A 12,447-nucleotide genomic window follows, 5' to 3' on the forward strand; every position below is an offset into this window, starting at 1 on the left:
TTTCATAAAAGTGACATGATTTGTCCTCAGATTCTTTATCTATATTCACAGATTTTGAGGACAAAAAGGGTCAGGTCTGGGGTCACAGGCCCTGTTTTAGTTCTCAAAAGCTCTGAGACTTCAGGAAAATCAGCTGCTTTGTGACTTTTTAGAAAAATCTGTGACTTTTTATCTGTGACTTTTTAGAAAAATCACAGTACATAGCTCATGAATTAGAATCAAATGGCACATTATTTTGCAAACTAAAAAATACTATATAGGTGTGCCTGGGTGGCTCAGTCAGTTAAGTGTCCGACTTCAGCTCAGGTCATGATCTCACAGTTCGTGAGTTCGAGCCCTGCGTCGGGCTCTGTGCTGACAGCTCAGAGCCTGGAGCCTCCTTCAAATTCTGTGTCTCCCTCTCTCTCTGCCCCTCCCCCGCTCACACTCGGTTGCTCTCTCTCTCTCAAAAATAAATAAACATTAGAATTTTTTTAAATACTATATTAATAAATGTTATGATGCCCCTGGAATAGCCATTGATTCTCTCTTCTTAGCATTACTTGCTTATTCTTTGCCACCGAGTTTCCACATTCCTGCCACCTAATCTCTTCTTCTTACCCCAGTTAGATAACTACTGTCTCATGTATGAAAACACATACTCATATAAATATGTATTTTTGGATGTATCTGTATCTAGTGGTATGCACTATATGAATGAGGATGAAAATGACTTTAAATCTCTATATGGCAGTGGTCAATCAATAAAACTCCAACAGGAATTAGGTCACCTTAAATTCAGTCCCCTTTCCTTTCTCGACTCCATTTATATACCCTGTCAGTGCTTCACATAATGGATGGCACTGCCTGGAAAGATTTTAGTACTTTTTTATTCTTCAGGGACAGAACACTATATTTCTCTTCCTCCTGCAATGATGGCTTTTCCCCAGCCACATTCAGGAACAATCTCTTTGTCATTGAAATGTTGCCTAAGAGAGTGGTTCCAGGCCAATTGGAGAAGAAATAACATAGATTATTCTAAAATAGCAGATTCCTGACATTTTTGGCTAGAGGTGATTTTATGTATTTTGTACAATTCATACAGCATACTAGCTTTGAACATTTCTCTCAAAAACAATTTCTTTACACCCCCAAATTGTAATGCAGCAGGCCTTAGGTTTGACTTAATGGTAATTTCAGGCCAATTTACTCAGTCCATCAGGCATTGTTTCTCTCCATGTTTCTTCTTTCTTTAGAAAGTGCACATTCTCTAAAATTGCAAATTATTCATGTTCTACCACTTCTACACGTATGACCTTGGGCGAATCTCTTAATTTCTCCAAGCCTTGGTTTCTTCATCTGGTGTTAAAGTGGGGATAATAATTGTGCCAGCTTTGTCAGATATTTTGAAGAGGAAATGAATAGAAATATGTTACGTGCTTTGTATATTGCTAGACACATGGCTAATCCTCTATAAATTGGGTAATTTTTATTATAATAATCATACTTTTATTAATAACTAGTTCATGTTCAATCACTGTTTTCCCCGTGGGCATGTGTTGTTCAACTCTGTGGTAAACTAGTCAGTGCACCTGGGGGATCACGCGGCTTGGTTTGAAGCTTGGTCTGTGGTACAGAAATGTAATGCTCTCTTCCTGCAGTGCATTCCAGCTCCCTTCTATGTTTCTTTACCAAGCAGCCCTTCTGGAAACTTTCATTTCATCATTTTAACTCAGTTAAATCTCAAAGGGCATCCACTGAAAAATCTTGGAGTTTCATGGCCAGTATAAGGAAATTTGGAATGCAGTCACATTTGTTTGGGATATTGCTTTTCTTTTTAAAACTGAAGCCATTGCTCCTATTGTCTATACAGTCCAGTTTTTAAAGGATTGGTTAGATTATTTCTAACCTTACATTTTTCCTATATGTAAGGTAAGTATCAGTCAGGTTCTACAACCAAAACCACTCTGTGTATTTTAAACAGCAGAGGATTTCACATAGGGAATTTTTTTACAAAATTGTGATAAGGCCCAGTGAAGCAGAAGGAGAAGGGGCTCTTCCCAAAGCCCTGGGGCTCACTCTCCAATCAATACGGTTACCTCTGCCCTGAGTTGCCACTGCTCCTGAAACCACCAGAGCCACCATCAAAACAAAATGGCTTCCCCCAACCTTTAAGCCTATCTGTATGCCTCCCCTTGGCAAACCTAACTGCTAATACAGTTTGGGAAGATACAGTTTTCAGCCTTCTAGTATCCATGGTTCAGGAGAGAATATACAAGGGTGGGTGATGGGAGTAGAGCTAAAACTAAGAAACTTTAATGAAGATCCAGAAGTCAGAGTTCATAAAAAAGCAGATTTCCTTTCCAATTAAAAATGCTTTGGATTATCCTTGAGTCTGTTCCCTGTTTTTTTCTCACTTAACTTGCTTATCCTGGAGAGTCGTGTTGTGAGGAAATCCAATTTTTGTTTCTGGCCATTACTTTTCTTCAGAGCCACAGTCCTTATATCTAACTATGGACCAAGCTATACATTTCTATCTCTACATAGATGCCCCCCAGGCACCCCTCACACCCAATCTGAAGTGAGATAAGGCACGGAAGAGGACCCTGGTGGGTCAGGCACATGGTCAGCATTCCACAAACACTAGACTTTTAGTTCTTTTCTCTCTGCCTTCAGTATTTCGCAGTCCGAATTGCTTTTCTTTTTCTACCCTTCCTGCAGACTCTTTCCTCTTCCTGTGTTTCCCCTCTTGTAGAATGTATTAGCCACAGTTATTCAAATTCAAAACCTTAGTCATCTTGAGTTTTTTTTCCTTTCATACCCCATCCTGTATCTAATCCTGCTGCAAAATTTTTTCTTAATGTTTCACAGGCTTTTCCTCTCCTTTCCACCAATTCCCTATGATATATCCACCTATATATGATTATAAAAATCTCTCACATCTACTTTCCCTAATTCCAGTTTTTCCTATTGCCGGATTAACTTGCTCGTATCTGCTATCAAATCAGTCATCATTCTTCTGGTTAAGAACCTTGGAAGACTCCCCATTGGATTCAGAATAAATCTGTCTCCTTAATCTGGCATGTCCTCCACAGTTACAGATTCAACCCTTCTTAGATCAGCCTTGTCCCTGTATTGTCAAGTCATTGAGTCAGGATTATTTAGCACAACATGCTGCAGACATTTCCCTCAGCCCTAAGACCCTTTCCTCAGCCTCTGTGGCCACCCTTACACATCAATGGAGATTTTCCACCTTATGTGTTGTTTTCTTGATTTCTTCCTAATTCGAATGAGTCATTCCTAAACTTCCACTGCATTTTGTATTTCTTCTATTACGGAAATTCTCAGGGTCTGTTTTATATTATTCAAACAGTTCCTTTATCCTTGAACTTCGAGATCCTGAAGGGCAAAGTCTGTTATTTTCTGTTATACCATCTCTCCCACCATCACCATTAGACTTTGCCACAGTGCTTGACACTTAATAGCTGCTCAATAAAGGTTTGTTGAATTCAGTTGTGAGTGTAAAAACAAATACACCAGTTTTACTAATAGTAAGATGTATAGGGTCACAAATCTAGGGGAACTGGAAAGGTTGAAAATTTAGAGAAGCACCCCTAGGTGAAACATATTGATTTTTTTCCCATGCTTTTGACAATATTCATAGACTTTATCGTGAAACTTTGTGTCTGGCACACTGTACCAAGTTCTGTAAGTCTGTAGCCCAAAAGACCTTGTGATCTATTTGGTTTTATGTTCACATACATAAATTAAATGTCATTACCTTGTCTTAATTTAGTGCCCTGTACCCCCTCTTGATCTAATCGAGATGACTTACCTATTTTATGACAAACACTACTCACACAAGCTAAGAACACTGATTGCTTGGTCTTGATTTTTTTTTTCTCATGCTCAAAACTCCCTCTTCCGTCCCATAGACTCTTTATTTACTAACCTGTTTTGAGATTTTACCATGTTCCAAAAAGTACACTGAAAATTTTATGAATTCTTTTCTATAAAGAATTAAGTGGGTACACCCCCATTTCCTTAGATGAAAAAGTGGGTACATCCCCATTTCCTTAGATAAAAAAAGCTGAGGGTCAGAGAGACTAATGGAATTGTTGCCGAGTCATACAGTTGTTTGAAGAAACACTCAAAGACTTTCACTGGTACCCTTCGAGTATTTCTACCATCCTGTATTGTTATTACGAAGACACACTGGTCGATACAAAGTAGAGGGTTTTTACTGTAACTTTGTGAGGAAAATGCAGTTGAAATGTCTAATGATAGCTTTGCAAATTAACATGTATGTAAGCACATGTTTAACTAAGAAATACACATTTAATTAGGTTTTATGCATTCGTTTTTACGGAGTGTTAAGTACTTTGAGAACTTTGAAGGATATCACATCTTCCATTGAATTAGAAAACCTGTAGAGAAAAAAGTCTACAAGGACTTGTGGTAAATGGTCTGGATTACGTGATGACTATCCTTAGTGTTGTGGGGATTCAGAGAAGAGGAAGATTCTGTGAGGACTGAGGTGGGAGGGAGGAGGGTTCTTCTCAAGTTCAGCACTTCAGTTCTTTAGTTTGGATAAGAAAAGGGGAGTTCGTGGTGTGTCTAGCTAAGGAAGAAACACAAGCAGGAGCAGGTGGTTGGAGAGGGTGAAAGAGAAGTTGAAACAGGGACCAGTCAGGGATGAAAGTCCATGTGGAGAACTATGTCAAGTAGGTTGTAAGGAACATAATGCAGAGAGTAATAAAATTCAAAAAGGAAAGTTAAATTTGCAATCGAAAAGAATATGGAACCATTCAAGATTTTAAAGCATGTGAGAGACTGAACTAAGGAAACTAAGAAATGTTCATTTGTATTTAAAAAATAACACATTATATGCACTATTGTGCACTTAGCTACCTACACTATTTCAGCATCATATGTACTTTGAAAGCTTATCTTGTCTTAACTTTTGAACAATGCAAGCATGTTTTTAAATTTTTTTTTTTTTTTCAACGTTTTTTTATTTTTATTTGTGGGACAGAGAGAGACAGAGCATAAACGGGGGAGGGACAGAGAGAGAGGGAGACACAGAATCGGAAACAGGCTCCAGGCTCTGAGCCATCAGCCCAGAGCCCGACGCGGGGCTCGAACTCACGGACCGTGAGATCGTGACCTGGCTGAAGTCGGACGCTTAACCAACTGCGCCACCCAGGCGCCCCGCAAGCATGTTTTTAAAAGGAATGCCAAGGGGCATCTGGGTGGCTCAGTCGGTTAAACGTCGGACTTCAGCTCAAGTCATTATCTCACGGTCCATGAGTTCAAGCCCCACATCAGGCACTGTGCTGACAGCTCAGAGCCTGGAGCCTGCTTCGAATTCTGTGTCTCCCTCTCTGTCTGCCCCTCCCCTACTTGCACTCTGTCTCTCACTCAAAAGTAAATAAATAAATAAATAAATAAATAAATAAAAACATAAAAAAAATTTTTAAAGGAATGCCAAAAGTATACCAAAGGTGTCAATTTTCTGAAGTTCATTCAGTATTTTAACACATTTTAACGTATTTGCATGGTTCAAAAGTCAATGTTAAGTGAAACATTTGTTGCAAAGATACTGGACGTGAATAGACAATGCATTATGAGAGAATGCTAAACGGGAAAAAATCATCAGGCTTATGTGTGTGTGTTTTATTTGTTAAAATATACTCTGGAGATCTTTCCATATCAGAGCACAGAGGTCAGCCTCATTTCTTTTTTTGTAGCCATGTAGCATCCCATTGTGTAACCATGTGGCCTCACCTGAGTGTGGGTGTACCGTGTTCTAGGGCCCCAGAGTCTCCTCAGTGGGGATTGTATAGTTCTGCACTCACATCAGTGGTTATCTGTCTTCTATTGTTTGTCCACCTGAGGATGCTCTTAAACTTTTAGGGTTTTGTTGGCATCATAGGTGCAAAATAGTCATTCAAGGTGGTTTTCATTCAAGGTAATTTTTTACCATGTGATTCCAGAGTTAAGTAAGAATTAAAAGAAAGATGCAGCTATTGGCTGAAACAATAAAATCAAGAGAAAAATCTGATTTGAGGGGAAATCTTATAAGTTAAGCCTCTAACTTGTTGCAATTAAGGACAATGAGAGATGTCAAACAGAATGGCGGTTCTAGAGAAATGGCAGGGCCACTGAAGAGGCAGTTTGGAAGTAATCATATCATCAGGACTAGATTTAAGCTGTTTTCTCATAAAATGCAGGCAGTTTGATATGAACCAGGCTTATGATAACCATCACTAAAATTTACTTTTGTTACAGTGCTTTCATATTTTTGTTCATCAAAAGCGAAATACCAAGTAGTGCGAGTTCTGTGGACACCACACCGTTAATGACAGAGCATGTGAGTAGAATGTGAAAAACCATATGATTTGAAACATAAAATTAAGGTAAAAGGGAAGTGCATAGATTTGAAACACAGATGGGAAAGTAGTTCTTTTTTTCCTTCATCCGGGCTGTCTAAAATATGTTTTCATATTTATTAAAATATGTATTCATATTTATATGTATTTATTACATATTTATTATAGTTAGGTCTAGGTAGTGATCCATCAAGATTGCCATAGGAAAGCTTTTCACCAATCACAGAGACCTACTTCTATCTATTATTGGTAGATCCCAACTGGGAGATGTATAAACAAGCCCATATTTTGGAATGGCTTAAGGATTTCTGTAATAAGAAGACCCTAAAGGCTGAAGAAGAATGTGAAAGTTACTTTAGTAAGAGAGAGGAAGGAGGTCTGAAAGTAAGGCCCTGAGAGAGTAGTGGGAAATAGATCAAAGGCAGCCAGTGAAAGGATAAATCAAGTCATAGGGAAGTTGGAGTAGGACTTGACTTTCTTCCTTTTTCTCTTTTTGCCACATCCTTTTCCACTCAAAGATAAAGACAAGAAAGATGTAACAAATCACTGGTTGAGTTTGAAGAACCTAAATGAGTCTGGAGTAGCAAATCTAGATTAAATAGGGACAACATTTATAAGAGATCTGACAGAAGACAGGTTCCAGTGACCACATACACAGAAATGACTTCAGGGCGAACCCCCATTGCCATGAGCCCAGACTCTAGTCCTTTCTATTTCAAGTAGCCCTCCTAGCTGCCATGGCTCCATTGCTATCCAGATGCCCTCTGAAACTGGAATCCCACGCCCCCACTGACGTACTGCCTCCCTGAGGGTGCTCCCTGTACTCCTTACTTCAAAATTAACATTTTCTTCTCTCTTCCCTCTTCCCCTATCAAAACCCTCATCAAATAAGGTGACTGAACCCTTAGTTAGGTTGAAAAAGTTAACTAATAATTAGCTGAAGTATAAGGGAAAGACATTTGCTAACCCATAGACATCTCTATTCTGGAAAATGTCACAGAGAGAAGGGACAAATTGGGACTGAGTGAAGGAGCATTCCCATGTTCCTTGCCTACCCTATGGATTCGGATACCTCCTGAATCTTCAAACCACTCTTCAAGCCAAGAGAGAGAACGAGAAAAGAAATGCCACCTGGTACAAGATAAATTGTAGGCTAACTGCCTTAGATTTTCCTAAGCAAGATGGAGGGATATGAGCAAACCAAGTGTAAAGATACATAAGCAGCATGATTGGGTATTACACAACCATACATTATGAACTCCTCATCACAAAAGAAAGCAGTATTGCCAAAGGAAAACTTGACTTAACACATGATAAAGAATTCAAATCTTACTTCTTATCTCTTACAAGAGCAGTAAGAGTATTACATCAAGTAAACTTTAGCCAAAAGGCAAAGATGATCCTATTCAATATTATAAATATTATAAATTTGCCTATAATTTTTATTGACTCAGAATATTAACCTAATCATGAAACATGGCTGGACATGTTTTATTAATTCAGTTAAAAAAAAAAACAAAAACAAAAACTAAGAAAACTGCCTATCAATCTTAGGTATTCCGTAGAAGAGTCTGAGTTTTCCTTGGTTCTAATTTTTTTAACAGATTACCAAAATATGCAAAAGAAACACAAGCATTGTCAACTTCTGTTACTTTTGATAGGTGTATCAAAGTAGCCATGTATTAAACTGAAAAAATTTAAACAGAGAAGTTGCCAACTGCCAAACCATTCTGAATGAAAGAGGAACAGAATCAGAAACATTTGAGTCTGGAGATATCCACAGAATCAGAATGCATAATGTCAATTGTTCATATTTTAAAGTATGTTTGGGAAAGAAGAGAAAAACACTGAAAATCTTTTTGTCACCAATGTGATTATCAAGGAATGCTGTTTTTGTTTTGGTTCATGCCAATATTTTCAATAGGTGATCAACAAAATTCAAGATCCCTGTCGTGACTATTCCTGGGTGGATAAACTCTCTACACTGCAACAGCGCATAGTGTAAGAAGAGGTTCCGTTATTCTCTTTCATATTTGGGTAAAGCAAGGATTACTGGAGTGAAGTGATACTCATCTGAGTTCAAGAAGAAAATGGTAACATAAGCTCTGATTCCTGTAGTTTGATGGTGGAGAGACCTTCTTGTCCTCTGCTGAGTTTTTAGGTACAGAGGTCCTTGATCTCAGTGTTTCATGGAATTCTTAAGCTACTGCAGTATCTCTGGCCAATAAGAAGCTGACTAAAGCAATCTCATTTTGCAACAATTTTGTGCCTAAAGTAAAAGAGGTAATATAGGCCACAGCACAGAGTGACCGATATGCTCTCAGCAATCACAGTCGAATTAGGCAATACACTTCTCTAATACTGCGCTGCCCAGGAGGCCTGCCGTCGCTGGAAGTCCCTACACTCATGTGTTAGACGATTTTATAATCTCACGATATTCATTTTCAAATATAGTAGTATACTCTGGGTCCATGTAGTTCTACCCCCCATAATCATAAAGACTGAGAGAGTTTGGCTTACCATCAGCCCCTGTGTTTTAGAGTTTCTTGTGGGACGTTTTTGGATTCACAGAGCAATGTGAAAATGTGTAAGCATATAGCTTGCGATTTAGTCAATGACTGTTTTGGACCTTCTGTGGTGACACACATAAGCACTTTAAGAATATAAAGCATTTCCTCTGTTAGTATGTACACTATTCTCACAGTGGGAAAGAGGCAGTGCCTGGTGCATAACAAATGCTCGATGAATGTTTAAATCAGTTGAGTGAATGAAAGAATGAGCTCACAAATACGCTTTGGAAGATGAACATGTTGCTGTTTTTGCTTCAAAGTAAAACCGGTCTCTCAAAAAAAACCACATTTTTTCACAAAGTTTCTCCCTTCTTAAGGGATTGTTAAGAAAACCATTTTTAATGTATATTTATTTTTTAATTCTCAAGTTAGTTAACATACAGTGTAGTCTTGGCTTAAGGAGTTGAATCCAGTGATTCATCACATACATATGACACCCAGTGCTCCTTCCAATAAGTGCCCTCCTTAATGCCCGTCACCATTTAGCCCCCACCCCCATCAACCCTCAGTTTGTCCTCTATATTTAAGAGTCTCTCATGGTTTGCCTCTCTCTCTGTTTTTCCTTCCCTTCCCCTATGATCATCTGCTAAGTTTCCCAAATTCTACATATGAGTGAAATCATGTGATACCTGTCTTTCTCTGACCATTTTTGATTGTCTCATGATTGGCTAGACCTGATCTATTAGTCCAGTCTGTGCCTGGGATATTCCTTTCAGGACTGTGTGCTCCAGGCTTCACCAGGACACAGGGATTTCCAGTGTGGATAGAGCTGATGGGCCCTGTGAGCTCCTATTAAAATAAACTTTAAGAATATGTTTTTTTTTTATTTTTTTTTTAATTTTTTTTAAATTTTTTTTTTCAACGGTTTTTATTTATTTTTGGGACAGAGAGAGACAGAGCATGAACGGGGGAGGGGCAGAGAGAGAGGGAGACACAGAATCGGAATCAGGCTCCAGGCTCTGAGCCATCAGCCCAGAGCCTGACGCGGGGCTCGAACTCACGGACCGCGAGATCGTGACCTGGCTGAAGTCGGACACTTAACCGACTGCGCCACCCAGGCGCCCCAAGAATATATTTTTAAGCTTGGAAAGAAATGGGTTTGGTTTTTGTTTGTTTGTCTTTGTTGTTTGTTTGGTTTTGGGGTTGTTTTTTTTTTTTTTTTGCCTAAAACTTTCCTGTTTCATGCCATTATCCTTTGTATTAACTTAAAGGGATTGTTCCAAAATATTAATCATCTCTCCTTAAGATTATTGGGAATACTTGCTTCATGTGAATAAGGCACAAGTCTGAGGAGTCAACATGAACCCCGTGCTAAGATGAAATATTCTCTTTTTACAAAAAGTAATGTTTTATTGCAAATATCCAAATTATTTTATTAAATCACCATTTCTTGACCATGCCGTAGTTGACTAAGGCATAGTTGACATAGGCAAGTCTGTGGATTTCCATCATTGTTTTGAACAACCATGCATTTAGTATTTTGTCTATCCTAGCCCTGTGCTGGGTGTTATTGGTTAAAAAAGAAGCAGAGGGCATAGCATCAGTTCACAAATCGTTCATATTTAGAGAGCCAAGTTTATTATGATGGCAATCGTCCTATCTATGTAATGACAATTTACAATGATAATCCATTATAACTTCTGTAAATTGTGTACGTCCACTATTAAACAGTGGGGGACCAAAGCTTCAGTCTGTACCCTGATGCTGCTCTGACCCTGCAGGGTATTTCTTTGACTTTTGACAGTCATGGAGCTTGAGATAGATGAGTGATTTCTGCTTAACTGCTTGTGATTTATACTCTGAAGCATGCTTTCGTTATGATTCCATTTGTGTGTTTGTCAGAAATACTGCTGTGGGTCAAGATTAGCAGTGATGTATTTGTTTTTTAAGGGGCTGCAGTCTTGCAGTGATATCTGGAATACTCTACGGGTCTACGTTTGTGCCAATCATTTATATAAAGGACCACAGCAAAAGAAATGATAGCATATACACAGGGGCAAGCCAGTATGGTAAGAGTAAAACATTATTTTACTTTATAAATAAACTCCACACCTGTCTTTCTACTTAAGAATATAAAAAGAATGTGATTACGTAGTAAATCCTGGCACATAGATTTGATATTTTTCATTGTAAATGGTCACTAAAGATTAAAAGTAATAAAGGACTGTTTGAGTATTTTCACATGATCATCAAATATAAATATAATCAACTTTAGTCAGGATTTATATCAGCTACTTGGATGTTAACACATGGTTCCTGGCTTTATAGTAAGATTTAGAGATTATTTTCCAGTTAGTTAATCTCTGGGAAAATATGTACTCTTCTCTTAAAAAAAAAAAAAAAAAAACTGAAGTGCGGTACATATCACTTTAAAATGAACTAAAGCTCAAAGTATAGCCTCGTTAGAGGATATTGTTTTTAAAGCTTAAAGTAGTGCATTGAAAAGCCCAACATAGGCTCCCAAGTTATCTCAGTTTCTAGTGATAGAATTAGTCTCTCTGGTATAAACTTAACACTATATGAAATAGCCTTGTACAGACTCATCAGGAGATGAAAGGGTGTCTACTGCAGCAGTCCTATCATTATGTTACAGCATAGTTTCCATCAATGAAATTATAAAAGAATGAGATTGTGGGTAATCAAGTTCTAAATTAGATGGTACTGAAAATGAATGTGATCTATGTTCAGATAAGGGAAAATTTGAAGGGCAAAAGTCATGAGGGAAAGACTGATAAAAAAAAAAGCTGGTATTTGAACAACGTTAATTGAATGGATAGAGTGAAGAAGGAAGACCGTTGTTTCTTCCTTCCTTTTTATATTCAGCCCCATGAACACCACTCAAATCTTTTACTAACTTCTGTCTTTTTTATAAGACTTTATGCAATACTTTTGGTGTTTTTATTCTTTTCATTTGTAAAGGAAAAAAAAACAATAAAAATAGAGTAACATAGGATAAATTAAAAGAGGAGAAAAAAGAGTGAAAAAATAAAATGGAACCAGGAATGAGTCTAAACTCTGTGACACATCTGTACACTGGCTAGAAATGAACCATAAATTTTGCTCTAAGGTTTCTTATAGACACAAGGGAAATCAGATCAGTCCCACAAATCAGTGAATGCAAGATAAAAAGAACTAATTACCCAGGAGTACAGTTGTTCTTGGTCCTGGGACATAATAAACAATGTACTCAACAATCTCTTTATGTAAAAGTACAATCAATTCTTAGGGATCTATCCTATGACAATTTTAATGTAGTCTGGTAGGAATACACCTTATTCCAATTTATTCAAAAATAATCCTATGGAGGTATAATTTTTTATTTCATTTATTTAACAAACACGTAAGTAGTACATGAACTGTGCTAGACGCTGTTCCAAGCACATTACAATAATAACTCAGTTGACCCTCATAGCAACCTTTGGGTTAGATGCCATTATTATCCTTGTTTTACAGTTAAGAAAACTAAGAGAGAGATTAGGTAATTTGTCTGAGTCTCAAAGTTAGCA

At 37.8% G+C, this 12,447-nt stretch overlaps 1 protein-coding gene across 9 annotated transcripts in view; it reads left to right on the forward strand.

Annotated features, from left to right (window-relative positions):
- Window positions 1-12,447, forward strand: part of TMEM144 (transmembrane protein 144) — a 64,063-nt gene that overhangs the window by 21,965 nt on the left and 29,651 nt on the right. For all 9 annotated transcript variants that reach the window (XR_013555112.2, XR_013555113.2, XM_078445658.2 and 6 more), the window contains 3 exons: window positions 6,271-6,352; window positions 8,296-8,372; window positions 10,832-10,950. Coding sequence is in view for 7 of the 9 variants with exons in the window: in XM_078445658.2 (XP_078301784.1) it covers window positions 6,271-6,352; window positions 8,296-8,372; window positions 10,832-10,950 (278 nt within the window). In the remaining 2 variants the exon portion in view is untranslated. The remainder of the gene's footprint in view (window positions 1-6,270; window positions 6,353-8,295; window positions 8,373-10,831; window positions 10,951-12,447) is intronic.

Source organism: Panthera onca, chromosome B1 (genome assembly GCF_046562875.1).
Source record: "Panthera onca isolate mPanOnc1 chromosome B1, mPanOnc1 haplotype 2, whole genome shotgun sequence".
NCBI lineage: Eukaryota > Metazoa > Chordata > Mammalia > Carnivora > Felidae > Panthera > Panthera onca.